At 34.1% G+C, this 15,161-nt stretch overlaps 1 protein-coding gene across 1 annotated transcript; it reads right to left on the bottom strand.

Moving 5' to 3' along the window:
• Positions 1 to 1,931: 1,931 nt before the first annotated feature.
• LOC109177557 lies at positions 1,932 to 2,774 on the bottom strand. Its single transcript, XM_019326944.1, has one exon. It carries the CDS (start codon positions 2,772 to 2,774, stop codon positions 1,932 to 1,934), a length of 843 nt encoding a protein of 280 aa, XP_019182489.1.
• Between the last annotated feature and the right edge of the window lie 12,387 nt (positions 2,775 to 15,161).

The following is a 15,161-nucleotide window of genomic DNA, read 5'->3' as shown; positions in this document are numbered from 1 at the left end:
ACTATTCTTAACCATAAAAATTTGATTTGACATAACGTGTTATGATGAATTTATTATCAAATTACAATACTTTTAATTAGATAACCAATAACGTACTCAAGATATATATGCCATCAACTCAATGCGGGTGATCAGCATGTGATTGCAATGTGGGCATTTCTTGGAATTTGGTAAAACTGCTTACCAATTACAAAATTATATAATCTTTGGTTTCATGTGGATTGTGACTACTAATCTACCATACGTGTCTCTACCTCCCTTTCTTTCTCATGAGTCATGGATATATATATATATATATATGTGGCACTTTCTGAATCAGTCCACAAGAGAATCTTTATATAGACATAATGGTAAAATACAGACTAACTCTAGTCCAATCAACTACTTAATAAGCTTAGTTCATCTGTATTTATTATACGAGAAAGTCTTACACATCTCTCATAAAACATGATAACAAAACCAATAAACTGTTGAGCATATAACTATTAATGTGCAATCAACTATTAGCTTAAGCTTTTATCTCTACGTCACCCGATAAGCGATCACGGTCCACGTGTTGCTTGAACCCACCGCACACGTGAAGGGACCTGTTGAGCATATAACCATTAATGTGCAATCTAACTATTAGCTTAGGCTTTTAGTTGAGATGGAACACATGTTTCAATTGAAACAAATTAAATTAAACAACAAAATTGTTGAACATTTGTGTTCATAGGTAGATATATGTGATGTTCTGGTACAAGGCATGAGATTTCTGGAAGACACTATAGCACCCAAGAACCAACAACATATATATGGCTGCAGGTTAATTGTCTGCAGATGAGGAATTCTGTGGGGGTTCCATTTTGATTTAGAGGCTAAAAGACAAAATGAATGAAAGATCATGGAAGGACGTACAGTATTCTAAAATAGATCAAATATGTATATATGGACCACTAATCACATAAACTAAATTATTTCAAGATGTAGATGGATATGGTAGTTAAGGCAATCCTTCAAGAAATATATGAAGTGATCGATAGAGATGTGCACGAATGGCCTGTTGCTCCATAGGAAACTTCAACCACCATCATATTGGTACTAAATTTAATTTCCAAATACATAGGAAACTTCCACCATTGTATTCATCCTAAACTTTCCAAATACATTAATACATTTCTTTAATGTAGTTAGTCTCAACTAGATCTCATTGGCACCGTTTAAATGAAACTTGTCTTGTGACTTTAATCCGTAAAGAACCACAAAGAGAAAAACTGGTTTAGTTAATTAGTTCAAATTAAGAAGTTATGGTCCATAAATAATTTTCACAAAAATTTAAATTAAAATCAACTGTCCAATTAACTTGGTTGAAATTAAATTACCTTCAATCTCATACTTAAATAACTTATGTCTCTTTACTTTTGAGTGATGAAAAAATTTTGCCCCACTATTTAAAGATATGCGTAAAATAAATCATATCTTATGACTCTAGTCAACAAAAAACTACAAAAAGACAAACCAACTTAAATTATTCAAAACTGAACTTACTAACCCGTCATAAGATTCTAGTTAATAAAATATCACAAAATGACAAATTGATCTGAATTAATCATAATTGACCGACTCAAAACAAGAAAGTTATAAATTACTTACTGAAAATTAAACGTATAACTTTGTAATTACTAAGTTAAACGTATAATTTTGTAATTACTAAATTAACAGTCTGATTAACTTGACTAGAATTTCGTGGGTTTTGTGGGGAAAGGAGAGGGGAGGGGGGCAACAGAGAGCAAGAAAGAGATGAACTTTGGAGCAAAAACTTTACAACATAATCACATAGTTTTTCCTTTTAATTACAAAACTGATCATGTATATACATTGAAATTCATAAGCACAACACTTAATAAAATCTGGGATGCTTATGAAGAATTTTGTGACATGCACAAACTTCATCAGTGGCATGAGATAACATTCAAAAGAGAGGTTCTTGATCTAATCAAGGCTCTAAATGAATTCTCCAACCCATTTTCTATCCCTTCAAGCTGTGCTCCCACCCTCTCCAATTCATCTATCTTGTTCGTCCTCTGTTCTTCCTCCTGGGAATTAGCTATGGCCCCCTTGTGCAGAACCAATCTCGAAACCACACACCATTTGCTTGGCCTTGGCTTCGCCTTCGAATTCGAAACCGCCATTGATAAGAACACCAGCACTTTCTGCAGAACAGAATTGGCCATGGAACTCGACTCTCTCAGAGCTCTAATCACAGCACAAACATGGTGATCAACGTTATAATCCAACAAGACTGGGGTCCAGATTTCTTGGTCCATTTTTTTCAGAGACGTGATCAATCTTCTGGCTTCCTGTTTCATCTTTTTCCCAAAAGAATTGTATTTGTTTTCCTTTCGTCTTCTCAGACAGGACTGGAGATCCCAGATAGATTCCTTAAACTGCAAAACAATCTCCCTCGTCGCCGCGCAGATGTCGAGAATCTTGACAGAATTTTCCAGCAATTCATCCGCCCATTTCTTGTCCTCCTGAATGGACAAAGCTTGGATTGTGTACGGCAAGGTGAGAAGAGAATCCACGGATTTCTGGAGCTCCGATAACGCCTCGAGACCGGTGCAGATTACCTCGGCGTCGGAGGATTCCGGCGAGGTGGTTTCCCAGGATTTGAGTTTGTTGAGTTCCTCTTCGGTTTTTGCGGTGGTGGGGTGGGATCTGGAGGGTAAACTGATTGATCTTGCGCTGCCCAGGGCTTTGGATTTTGACGATGACGAGGAGAAGGAAGTGGCCATGGCTGCCGGTGTTGATTTTGGTTGGGTTGAATTCAATGGATTTTGTTGATGGGTATAAATGGTTTAAACTGCAGGTGTTATATACAGAAAGGAGAAAGAGGTGTGAGGAAGAAGACAAGATGCGCAATCCGCTGCTGCTATATGGCAATGTGATCGCCATGTGATCTTGGGTAGGCCTGTTACAGCCTAGGCAAACATTAGTTTAAACGGTTGCTAATCTATTCATTAAAGCATGTTTTTGCTGACATAGACAACTCAGTTGGTCATGGGAGCGAATTGTAAGAATAATAATTCTGAATCGCGTAATAAGCAAAGGTTTAACTTTTATATTTATTTGAGTTATCATAATTTACATCCTCCCAATATTGTGTCGAGTCAGAACCTGAAAACCTTAAGGTCTGAAATTTAACGTTTTGAAAACAACAATTCATAATTTCTATCTTAACTAAATGTTCAAATTACTTTTCTTTCCAAAGGTTGAATTCCAACCCTAAAGGCCCCTTTCACCCCGACCCGACAGAGCATCTAAAAAGATGTAAATAATGGTAACTCAACTAAACATGAATCATTGAGAATAGACTTTTGCTTACTGCGCACAAGAAAATCAAATTACTTTTATGATTCCTGCATTCTATAAATTCACATTAAGTGTATGAGGGATAAAATAAGTCAATTTAATTTCGACTTACAATTAAATTGTACTTTTTTTTTTTTTTTTTTTATCGAAGCTGAACCCAAATCTTTAGGGAGCGTTTGGTTCATGAAATGTTAAATTGTTGGGAATATTAAATTCTTGTATTTGGTTTAAAACTAAGATATGTAAATAAGACAATAGTAATAAGATAAATTGATTAAAACATCCAAAGCCCAAAATTAATAATAAGACAAGAGAATGTGAGATTACCTAAGAAATTGGAGGGTATCTCAGATTCCTTTCTAATAGCTAAAAATTTAATGTAGAGGTTATCTGACATTCTCTGAAAAAATTACATAACCTCAATCAAACATGAGAATCTTATATTATCAAGCAAATATAACTTTGATTATCTTATATAACCTGAACCAAACGCCCTTTATTGTTAGTTGTAAGAATCAAACCCTCACTTTGGTGCTAGAAGCTGGCTGGCTACATCCTTGCTTTTTGTACACACTGCACCAATCCTTTGCTATTTTGTGAACTTTTATTGCCCATATATATTGTTCTATGAGTCAGAAGTGGTTCACCTTAAATACTTGATGTGGTTATGAATATGATCAAGCATGCATAGAGAACACTTGGTCCTTCATATTTTCAAGGGCCACGTGCCGAGAGTATACTGCATATCACACGGGGTATTATACTTTTTAATAATATTATACCTTCCTAACGTTACTGTCAACTGTCATATATATCCTCATTCAAACATTTTAACCCAATTTCTTGTAAGTTGACGTACAATGCAATACTTTTTAGTAATATTATACCTTCCTAATATTGTTGTCAACCGTTGTATATATCCTCATTCAAAGATTTTAACTCAATTTCATGTATGCCTACGTGCAATGCAATGCTTTTTAGTAATATTATACCTTCCTAACATTGTTGTCAACTGTATATCCTCATTCAAAGATTTTAACTCAATTCCCTGTATGTCTGCAGTTTGAAGTATGTGTTCCATCTCAACTAAAACCCTAAGCTGATATATAGTTGGATTGTACATTAATGGTTATATGCTCAACACGCCCCCTCACGTGTGCAGTGGGTTCCAAGCAACACGTCAACCATGACCTTTGGTCTGGCTCTGATACCAAATTGAAACATGTGCTCCATCTCAATTAAAAGGCTAAGCTAATAGTTGGATTGCACATTAATGATTATATGCTCAACAATGTTAACCGTCATATATATCCTCATTCTAAGATTATGACCCAATTCCCTGTATGTCAACGTGCAATACAATGCTTTTTAATAATAGGAATAAGGTTCAAATTGGCCACTGAACGTAACCTAAAAATGCAATTAGGCCACTGAACGAAAAAAAAGTGCAATTAGGCCATTGAACACTCAAAAAATGTGCAATTAGGCCACTGAACTCTCCAAACGTATGCAATTTTACCGGATAGCAGGTTACCATCAATTTTAGCAGGTTACCTGCTTACGTGGCAGCTTAGTTGACATTTTTAATAATTTTTAAATAATTTTTAATAATTAATTTTAATAATAAATTTTATAAAAAAAATTGGAAAAAATTAAATAAAAAATAAAATAAAGTTATTTTTATTTTTTAAAAAAATTAATAAAAAAATTAATATTAAAATTTATTAAAAATTTATTAAAATTTATTAAAAATGTCAACTCAACTGCCACGTAAGCAGATAACCTGCTAAAATTGAGGATAACCTGCTATCAGGTGAAATTGCACATTTTGGGAGTGTTCAGTGGCCTAATTACACTTTTTTTTTTTCGTTCAGTGACCTAATTACATTTTCAGGTTACGTTCAGTGGCCAATTTGAACCTTATTCCTTAATAATATTATACCTTCCTAATGTTGCTGTCAACCGTCATATATATCCTCATTCAAAGATTATAACTCAATTCTCTATATGTCAATGTATAATGCAATATTTTTTAATAATATTATACTTTCATAACGTTACTGTCAACCGTCACCGTCATATATATCTTCATTCAATTTTTTTAACCTAATTCCCTGCATGTCGACGTACATGCACGTTACTTAATCTTGGGCTTCTCTAACCCTGAGGATTGATTAATCCATGTGCAAGAATCGTTTGCATGGAATTTCTCTTTTTAAGAGAATATAGTCTATTTTTTTAAAAATATGTATCTTAGCTTCTTTTTAAATTGATACATATTTTAATGCGAACAAAATATATTACATTAATGTTTGGGTGGTGCCTCATCAGCTCCCTGTAATCTCGGCATTTATGCCACTTCGCGTTTTGAAAACGTACGTGGCGTGTTGAGTGTGCCTAGGTTGGAGGAGCCCCCGAGTTTCATGGGTTGTACGTGTTACGTTCATCAGAAAATGTTGGGATGGGAAGGTTCATGGTAAGGTTGTAACACTAACGTATATATAGTACATACTAGATGTCTAGATACATCAACTACTACACCCATCCAATCCTCAAACTAGGATAACACTTATGTAAGACCATTTCACAGGTCTAAATTTATGAAATAGATCGAATCTTTGATCACTACTGGAAATTATGGAATTTCCGACCACTTGAAAATGATCTTAAATTAAGTTGATATCAAAAAGTCCAAAAAGTGGTCGGAAATAGCAACAAAGGTTTTTCCGGATACCAAAAGTGGTCGGAACAAGGCTTTTAACTTGATTTAAGATCATTTTCAGGTGGTCGGAAATTCCATAATTTCCAGTAGTGGATTAATGGATAACGCTTGTGTAAAACGGTCTCATGTGTTTCAATCCGTGAGACACGGACCTTTGATTAATGCGTCAGGTCTTTGATCTCATTGATTAAATATCCGACCCACCTCACAGATTGGGACTCGTGAGACGATTTCACACAAATTTTTGCATTGATTAATAGGTCAAATCTTTGACCTCATTAATTAAAGATCCGATCCGTCTCACGAAGTGAGACCCGTGAGACGGTCTCACACAAGATTTAATTTTACCATCAAACTAAGAGCATCATGTTGTATTGCAAGTTTGTTTGCAGGCCTTTAGCTCGTGAAGAACAGTAAGAACAAGAAGAAGAGTAGAGACAAAATAGAGGGTTTCTTATTCCTTTATACCACACCTATGATCATTACATTAGAATGACATATATATAATAACAAGTGTAACGGAATACAATAATGGAGACATAAAGGAAACCGTTACATAATAATGTCCACAATCATTACTATTTATAACACTCCCCCTTGGACATTATTTGTCGATGATCTAGCCTCGTTAAAAACTTTCTAGGAAAACCCTGTGGGAAAAACCTAGACAAGAAAAGAGTACAACAGAAAATATATTCATGCCTCATTAAAAACTTCACTAGGAAAACCACGTGGGAAAAACCTAGTTGAAGAAAAGAGTACATGATATATACAAAAACATATATTGTATTTGGTCGCCTCATTAAAAACCTTAACTTAAGAAAACCCTGTGGGAAAAACTTAGTTAAGGGAAAAAGAGTACAACCATAAGCCTTCAGGGCGCAAACCGCATAATCTTCAGGATTTTGGGGTTTGTCCATTTAAGCAATTATTTTGCAACTTTTCCTCATTGTCATTACTATATCATACTCATGCCTCGTTAAAAACCACACTAGAAAACCCAATGGGAGAAAACTAGTGAGGAAAAGAGTACATGATATTTATGTATTTATGTGTTGCAAATAGTGCGCAATTGTTAGTCTTTTATGACTTAATCTTCGGGATTTTACGTTCAATGTTCAATCTTCCGGATTGATTCGAGTAAATGTACTTCCAGTCCCCCCCTGAAGATAACAATCTTCAAGTTTTACATATATTTCAAATTTTGAAGAGATGGATTGGACAAATCTTCTGGATTGTCACTTAGAGTAGTGTACAATAATCTTATGGCTCTTCTAGAGCTAATATAACATTTGTGCAACACAAGTTTTATTGTCCTCATTTTGAACATTTAGGGAAATTCATTGTATAACCAGTTTGGACTTGGCATTGCGGGGATCAAACAAAACAGCCAGTACCCAAGTAGCCTATTAAAACCGTATCATGGTTTCTTACATAAATGTTATGTCTTTGTATCTCGAAGATACCGGAGGATATGTTAATCATTATTCAAGTACTTCATTTGTAGGGGGGGCACTAGATTTTGCTAGCAATTTTATCGCAAATATCTTGCGGTTATGGAACTTCTGGTTCTATAATGGTGCTCCAATGATAATGAAGTAAGGGACTTCGAGTCCAAAAAGGTTCCTTATCTACTTCAAGAGATTATTAGGCAACCTTTAGTTTGATAAAACATGACACTTATATGCATATAGACATATGAAAAAGCATTTTTAGATGTAGGCTGACTGGTGTATAAAAAAAATTGTAAAGAAAAACTCGATCTTCAAGTCGAGATAATACTTATAGCTTTCACAAGCTTTTTGTTTCAAAAGTCTCAGTCTTTAAACATGAACTGACATCATCAAGCTCTTTATATCTTTCATTGATGTTTACACCATCAATCTTGACTGAGATAATAAATAATAAATAAGTTCATTATCAACCCTTTATCGAGCACACAATGGTACATATTATTCCTTCAATGAGGATATTAACTCCATTCGCAACCCTTTAAAGAGTAGATAATGACACATAATAATACTTAAAAATGAGAATTATGAATCCATCAGGGATTTCTCAAGATAAATTTAACTGCATATCTAAATTTATTATTCTGCCAATTGTATTATGTAGCGGAACTTAATGCCATTTACCGTGGGAGATTATATTTAATTAAAATCAATTAAGGGTCTCTGCGTGAACCCATAGGCTACAAACTCGCTTTATCACCTCATTATTCTTATTTCTCTTTCATGCACACACCCATTTGTAACCTTCAGGGTTAACACTCAAATGGTGTATTGTTATAAAGAGAATTTATTCATTTTAGCGAGTCGAGCTATGCCTTAATTGCTCCTTTATATATTAAATAGTCATGGCACTTCTGGTGCTTAACTCTGGATCCAGATTATATAACGAGCAATTTGTAATAGCAATTGTGTTGTCGACAACTATAACTTTTTTGTAAAACTCCCATATTTGTAAAAGGGGTAATGGCAATTTCTAAAACAACCAGATTCTAAACATTTCCCAAAGAATTTTGATCTGGTCGTTCCGCATCCCTAGTATTATGTTTGTTTGGTGCACCTATAAGTCTTACCAGGGTTTTTCGTCATCTGGACGAACGTCTGCAGGACATAATTATTCAAACTATTTCAAGAGTGACAATATTTCTTTACTAGATCTAGTATTATGATTCATATCTCTTTCACCGATAGGTCTCCTACACTTCTGGTGTCAAGGAGTATCGATAGATATGTTTGGTCCAAGGATATAGGACCTAGTCACTTCTTTTATGATCATTATGATCAATAGATGTATTCGGCAGATTATTTGCTAAAATCGCAAATAGATTATCTTTTGAACTTCCAGTTCAATCTAACTAGTACATGGATTTAAATAATGAAGATGTTTTTATCCTTATGAAATTTCTTAGCATTCCAAAAAGCTACGGAGTAGTATATTATCTCCCCCTAATGCCGAGAAACAATCTTCATTAGGAATGCAGTCAACGTACCCAATTATATGTATTGATCCCCTATCATGGGCTTTCTGTATTTAATCAATAGACGAAGGTTTCTTTGATAGCCCTTTTAGAGGTACGTTGTGGTGGTGATATAAAATAGACTGCGCAAATAAAATAACGCAGATAGGAAAATGTTACTTCTGAAATCACGTACTAGGTGAAAAATGGGGTATAGCAATCCTTGAGGGATTGATTTGTGATATGCATTGAGTTAGACTTGGATAAAAAGAATTTGACTCATAGTAACGTCAAACAATCCTTCGGGGATTGATGGGATAGGTTGACCATTTTTTGTCAAGAATTCATTGTCAAGATTCATCCTAAAAGGATGACTTAGAGAATTAAAATCCTTAATCTACCTTCTGGGCAAATAAATATACAAAATAATGAGGGCTATAAATTTAAATATCATATGCCCAAATCTCATGTCAAAAAGTTTCTATAGCAGAAACTAGCACTGTAAACATGTCATAGCCTTTAACTATTATCACATGCAAGCTAAGGTTTAGCAACGACAGGTGCAACCTAACCATATTGAGAATTCATGCTATTTTCCCACTTATAAGTTGGGTGATAAATCTCAATAGCTATGGCCTATAGCAAATCATAAATTGCCAACAAGATAAATAACAAAATCTCTTATGTGAACATAATCAAGAGATTATATGCTAAATGTTGTCAATTAAAGTGAAGCACATGCAACATGTGATATAATTGTCCCTTATGTCTTGGACACCAAACACTCAATTGAGTCATGCACATCCATTAAATAAAGAATATCATGTTTGGTACACACAAGACATGACATGACAAGAGATATTGTTTATTAATTCATAAATTAGAAAAATGAGAGAAGTACCGTTCGCCGAATAATAATGAGCACATGTTCGCTGCCGGGCCCATTCATTCCTATTTCGGGGCGTCAAAAACAGCACTTTTCCAAGCAAACTCTCATTTTATTTCATAGTTTCATATCTCAGCATGAAAACATCACAAAATAGCAAGATATACAAGCTGAAAACGGCAGAAAATTTTCAGAATTTTGACCTGGATTGCAGAATTTTCTGGGGGAAAAAGGTAACACATTTTGACACAAAATTTGGCAGATATGTAGTTCAGTAAGTCTAGAACGTACATAAATATTTTCATGTCAATCCAAGGTGTGAAAGTATTTTTTCTGAAATTTTTCACAACATTGCTCCAGGCAGAAAAATAATTGGCAGCACACTGCCAAAACTTTACAAATTTTTCTGGAATAACCAAAGCATATTTTTAACAAAATATTTTTACAGACATCAAATATCACGAGTCTAGGAGTTCAACAAGTATTTTTCACGAATTTAATTTTCAAACTGTGCCGGTCAGAATTTTCAGGCAGTGATTACTATGTGTAAAAAAAATCACAACTTGTTTGCTTCAGGCAAACCAACATGATGTGAGTCAATATTGACTTTTGGAGAGTAGCATAGCATTAGAAATAGAAGTTGCAAACTTCATTCATGAGTCATTAGTCACCTTAAAGATCAATCCACATTCAGGGTCTTCCAGACCTTATTAAAAAAATAGCCCAATGACCAAACACTTAGCATAATTTTGTCATGTACTACTACTGGAGTACAATACGACCATTGACAATAAGACCCGCATACACCAAATATCCTTCAGAGATTGACTTAAGGTCTATAAATCCTTTTAGATCAAATATCTATAATCGAGGGTTGGGGCAAGATAACGGGTGACAAATAAAAATAGTGCTCTTGATTTACCTTCTAGGCAAAACTATATTTAGAATTCAGACTATGACCACTTGTTGATTAAAACGATCCTTCAGGGATTGTCCCATAATAAACAGTGGCTTTGATTTGCCATCCGGGCAAAGCTTCTAATAAGATTTATAATAAATCTTAAAATATATGGCGTATAGCAAACAATTGCTACCATCAAGAGCAAATCAGTAAATGCTCTTTTGTGATGACTCACATCCCTGTAAGGCATGAGATAGCAATTTGTGACACAACAAAAATTTGACACTTGACAACAAGTGCACCGACCATACAATGTATTTGGTGGTCACATCAAGAAAGTGTCACAATATTATGTATTTTAATTAAGCTCTCTAATTCTATGCATGCGCATCGACGGGATGCAAAAGCATATGGCATAAGCTACAAGAATTATTAGGAATATTTTATTATTCCAAAAACAGCCCACAATATAATTGAGAGAAAAAATGGGTATCAAGATAATGCTTAAGAACGATCCACTATATGGTATATTTGCATTCAGATATGAAAGAATCGTTCAAGCAGAAGCATGCTCGAAGGCATGGAATAGAGATTGAATATTCATTGTATGAGGTCATGGTTAAGGTGGTGACGAAGAAAAATGAGCGGTATTGCCTTCTGGGCCTCAATACTCGTAGATGCCTCTTTGATGGTGTTTGACAGTTTTATAGATGCAAGATATATTCCGACATCAAACACCCAAATAAAGAAATTTCTTCCATTGAGTGCGAGCTCAGTGAATTCTCTTTTTTCAAGAGCAACTATTTTCTACCGGAAATAGTTTTAATGAGGACCAAGGAAAAAACATATTTTATAAAAAAATATGGGGCTTAGGATTTTTATGTAAGAATGGTTCAAAAATAAAGATGGTCCATTTATTTTAAAGGTGGTCCAATCCAAATCCTAAGTAGGAATTAACGCTTCTGGCGTTGTTTTTTTTTTTTTTTTTTTTTTTTTTTTTAGGAATAAAAGCAAAAATCATCCGTAAACAACGCGAAATTAATAACGCTTCTGGCGTTATGGGGCTTGTATTTACGCAAACGGTTTCGATAAAACGAAGAGATCAGACCTCCGCCAACCGCCATTATTGATCGCCGCCCTTGCCGCAGACCACCACCGGTCGTCAGTAACGCGGCCACGATCTTCGTAATAGCCGCCGCTCGCCTCTACCGCGGCCACCCATAGGGCCATCCTCACAGCCCACCATGCGATGATGGTGCAGATCAGAAAAAAATGGGGGATGATCGGCCGAAAAAAAACGGGATCTATTTTTGTCCCTCTCCGATCACTTCTAAAAACAGGGGCTGGACTGCTGGACAGCCGCCGCAAAAAAATAGCCGCCCCATGCCGCCGCTGCAACACCTCCGACGTGGCTCAGATGACAGGCGCGACGGCGATGGAGGGGGAAGAAAGGTATGAAAAAAACTCATTCTAAACAATTTCTCATTGTACTAAGCGAATTATCATACCAAAAATAATTAATCAATCATATTTTGCATGCCAGTATGTAAAAAATAGTGTATATATTGAAAGCAATACAAATTTTCCGGAAAAAAAATATATATCATATGCAAAATTCCAGACTTAGTAGATCTAGCAACTAGAATTTTAGATATTGCAAGAAAAATTGTACGCATATTTGATATGAAGTCACATATAAGCATAGGCCAAAAAATTTTGGTTCCTCATCAAATATTCATCAACATCAATATTTTTGGTTCATTGCTACGAAATATATGTATTTGCACAGTAAACTTATTCATTCATGATATACATATTCACAGTAAGTATATACTTACGGATGCAGAAGTATATTATCAAAAATATATAATCATATGATCAAGTTTTCATAAATTCAAAAATGCATAAAGCATAAACACATATGATTTTGAGGCATCCGGAAAATGTTAAGGCATAAAAAACTCATAAAAGTTACCGTTCACCTGGATTGAGCGTGCTGATAACGTGTTGTATTGCAAGTTTGTTTGCAGGCCTTTAGCTCGTGAAGAACAGTAAGAACAAGAAGAAGAGTAGAGACAAAATAGAGGGTTTCTTATTCCTTTATACCACACCTATGATCATTACATTAGAATGACATATATATAATAACAAGTGTAACGGAATACAATAATGGAGACATAAAGGAAACCGTTACATAATAATGTCCACAATCATTACTATTTATAACACATCATCATTTATTGAGATCTTTTGTGAGTTTTTAGTGCGCCTCACACGCATTAGAAGACAATTTTTATTTTTATTTTGTGGTGGGGCCCACTAAATCTGATGACAAAAAACAATGTCTCATGTAAAAACTCAATTTATTCTCTCTTGTCTTTCTCTCTGAGCTCATCCACATGTGCATTATCACTTATAAAAACCTTCTAAAATTTCCTTATCGGAGATGCTCTAATGCAAATGTTATATCTGCACCCACACACCATATAATGGGGATTGCATTCTCCGCTTCTGTCTTTCGATAGTGTAATTTTTAATTAAATTGGTCATATAATTAACTTATAAAAAAATATATTTTAAATTTAACTTTTTATAAAAATGATCTATTAATTTTTTTTATTTGAAACAATCATTTATAAACAACTTAAATTTATTATTTACTCAATTTTTAATTTAATGATTAAAATTACAAGAAAAATTTCACTCCAAAACACTCTAAGAGCATCTACATCAGAGGAGAAATAGGGGAGAATTCACTACTTTTGAGGCCAAAATGCCATGGTGGCAGAGAGAGAATCAAGAGAGAGAAGGGGTGGGGAGCATCTGCAAATGTTTGGGATATTACTCTGCCCAAGAAAAATAATTAATGATGAAGGATAAAGAACCAATAGAGAAATGACATGCTTATTTTTTATATATTTTTTTTAATAAAATCAGTTTTGATTTTTTTTTTCCCTCCCCTCCCACATTATTCTCTTTCCTACTCACTCTTACATTCTCCTCCTAATAACCCCAACTGATAAAGATGCTCTAAGAGAATAACTATAAAGTTCCTCGTAAATCAAAGCTGCCTGACTTTCATTACAATGCTTTTGCTTAGGGAAAATTCTTCATTCAATTCATTTCTGCAATGGAGGCAATTCAACATTCGTACATCATATCATCTTAATTAATTATTCGCGTGTTAATTTTCATTTTTTAAAATCAAATAATAATAATAATAATAATAATAATAATAATAATAATAATAATTCGACAATTAGTGAGGAGTACTGTGGGGGGTTGCCGACCAATTCTTGTCTGCACATGAAACTACATCCCAACACATTACATACTGACATACATATTACGAATTGTAAAGCTATTATACATGAACGAAATTTACTTAATATATATCTTTAATTAATGATTGTGAATTTTTCTCGTTACTCAAATCTTGTTGTTGACATTAGCTAATTATATGATTCAACTGTTACCCAGGAAACACTTGATTTTTAGATTAATTACCAGATTTGTGAAAACAAGTTAAAATATATTCCGTAATACAAAACTCTAAAAATAATATATTTTTAGATTAATTACCAGATTGCATTTATTTTGTTCAAAGGACTATTTTGTCGGCCTACTAATGTATAGTATATTATATAATAATTTTTTATTTTTTATTTTAAAAAAAAAAACACCAATAGTGATATTAATTAATTTGATTCCTCAACAAAATCCAAACTCCTCATTTTAGTACACTTAGCAGTGTTTTGTCTGTTGAATGTTATGGGATTAATGCATGCATGGACCATTAAACAGTGCCAAACAATTAGGGATAATGATCGAGGAATAATACTGTGGCCTGTGGGGTGGCCGACTTCTTGTCTCTACATGAAACTACATCCCAACACGTACATTACATATGTACCATAAACTTTAATTTAGTATTTCGGAAAAACATTTTGATTTATAGAAAGTCTACAATTCTTGACTGAAAAAGTCTTTACCTAAAAGCATATTACGAATGAAAGTCATTTTGTAGTCCTTGTCTATAAAAGATCACGAGAAGGTAAACCAACTTAGATTACATATAATTTACCGGTTCAAACAAAGAAAATCAAAAGGCAACTAGCTATAGGTAACCCTAACCAACAAGTTGGCTGGATAGTTGGTTTGGTACCACAAGTTCCAAATTTAATTTTTTATGAGAGTTATCTATTGACCTTCTCGGTTTGAGTCGGTTAGTTATGGAAAACCTAAACTGGTTTATTTATTAATGGTCATTTTCCGACTAAGGTTACAAGACAAGTTTCACCTAAAATATATGTGTTCATATACTTTCTCAACCTAC

This window comes from Ipomoea nil, unplaced genomic scaffold (assembly GCF_001879475.1).
Source record: "Ipomoea nil cultivar Tokyo-kokei standard unplaced genomic scaffold, Asagao_1.1 scaffold0805, whole genome shotgun sequence".
Classification (NCBI taxonomy): Eukaryota; Viridiplantae; Streptophyta; class Magnoliopsida; order Solanales; family Convolvulaceae; genus Ipomoea; species Ipomoea nil.
This window is presented reverse-complemented; position numbering and strand designations above follow the sequence as displayed.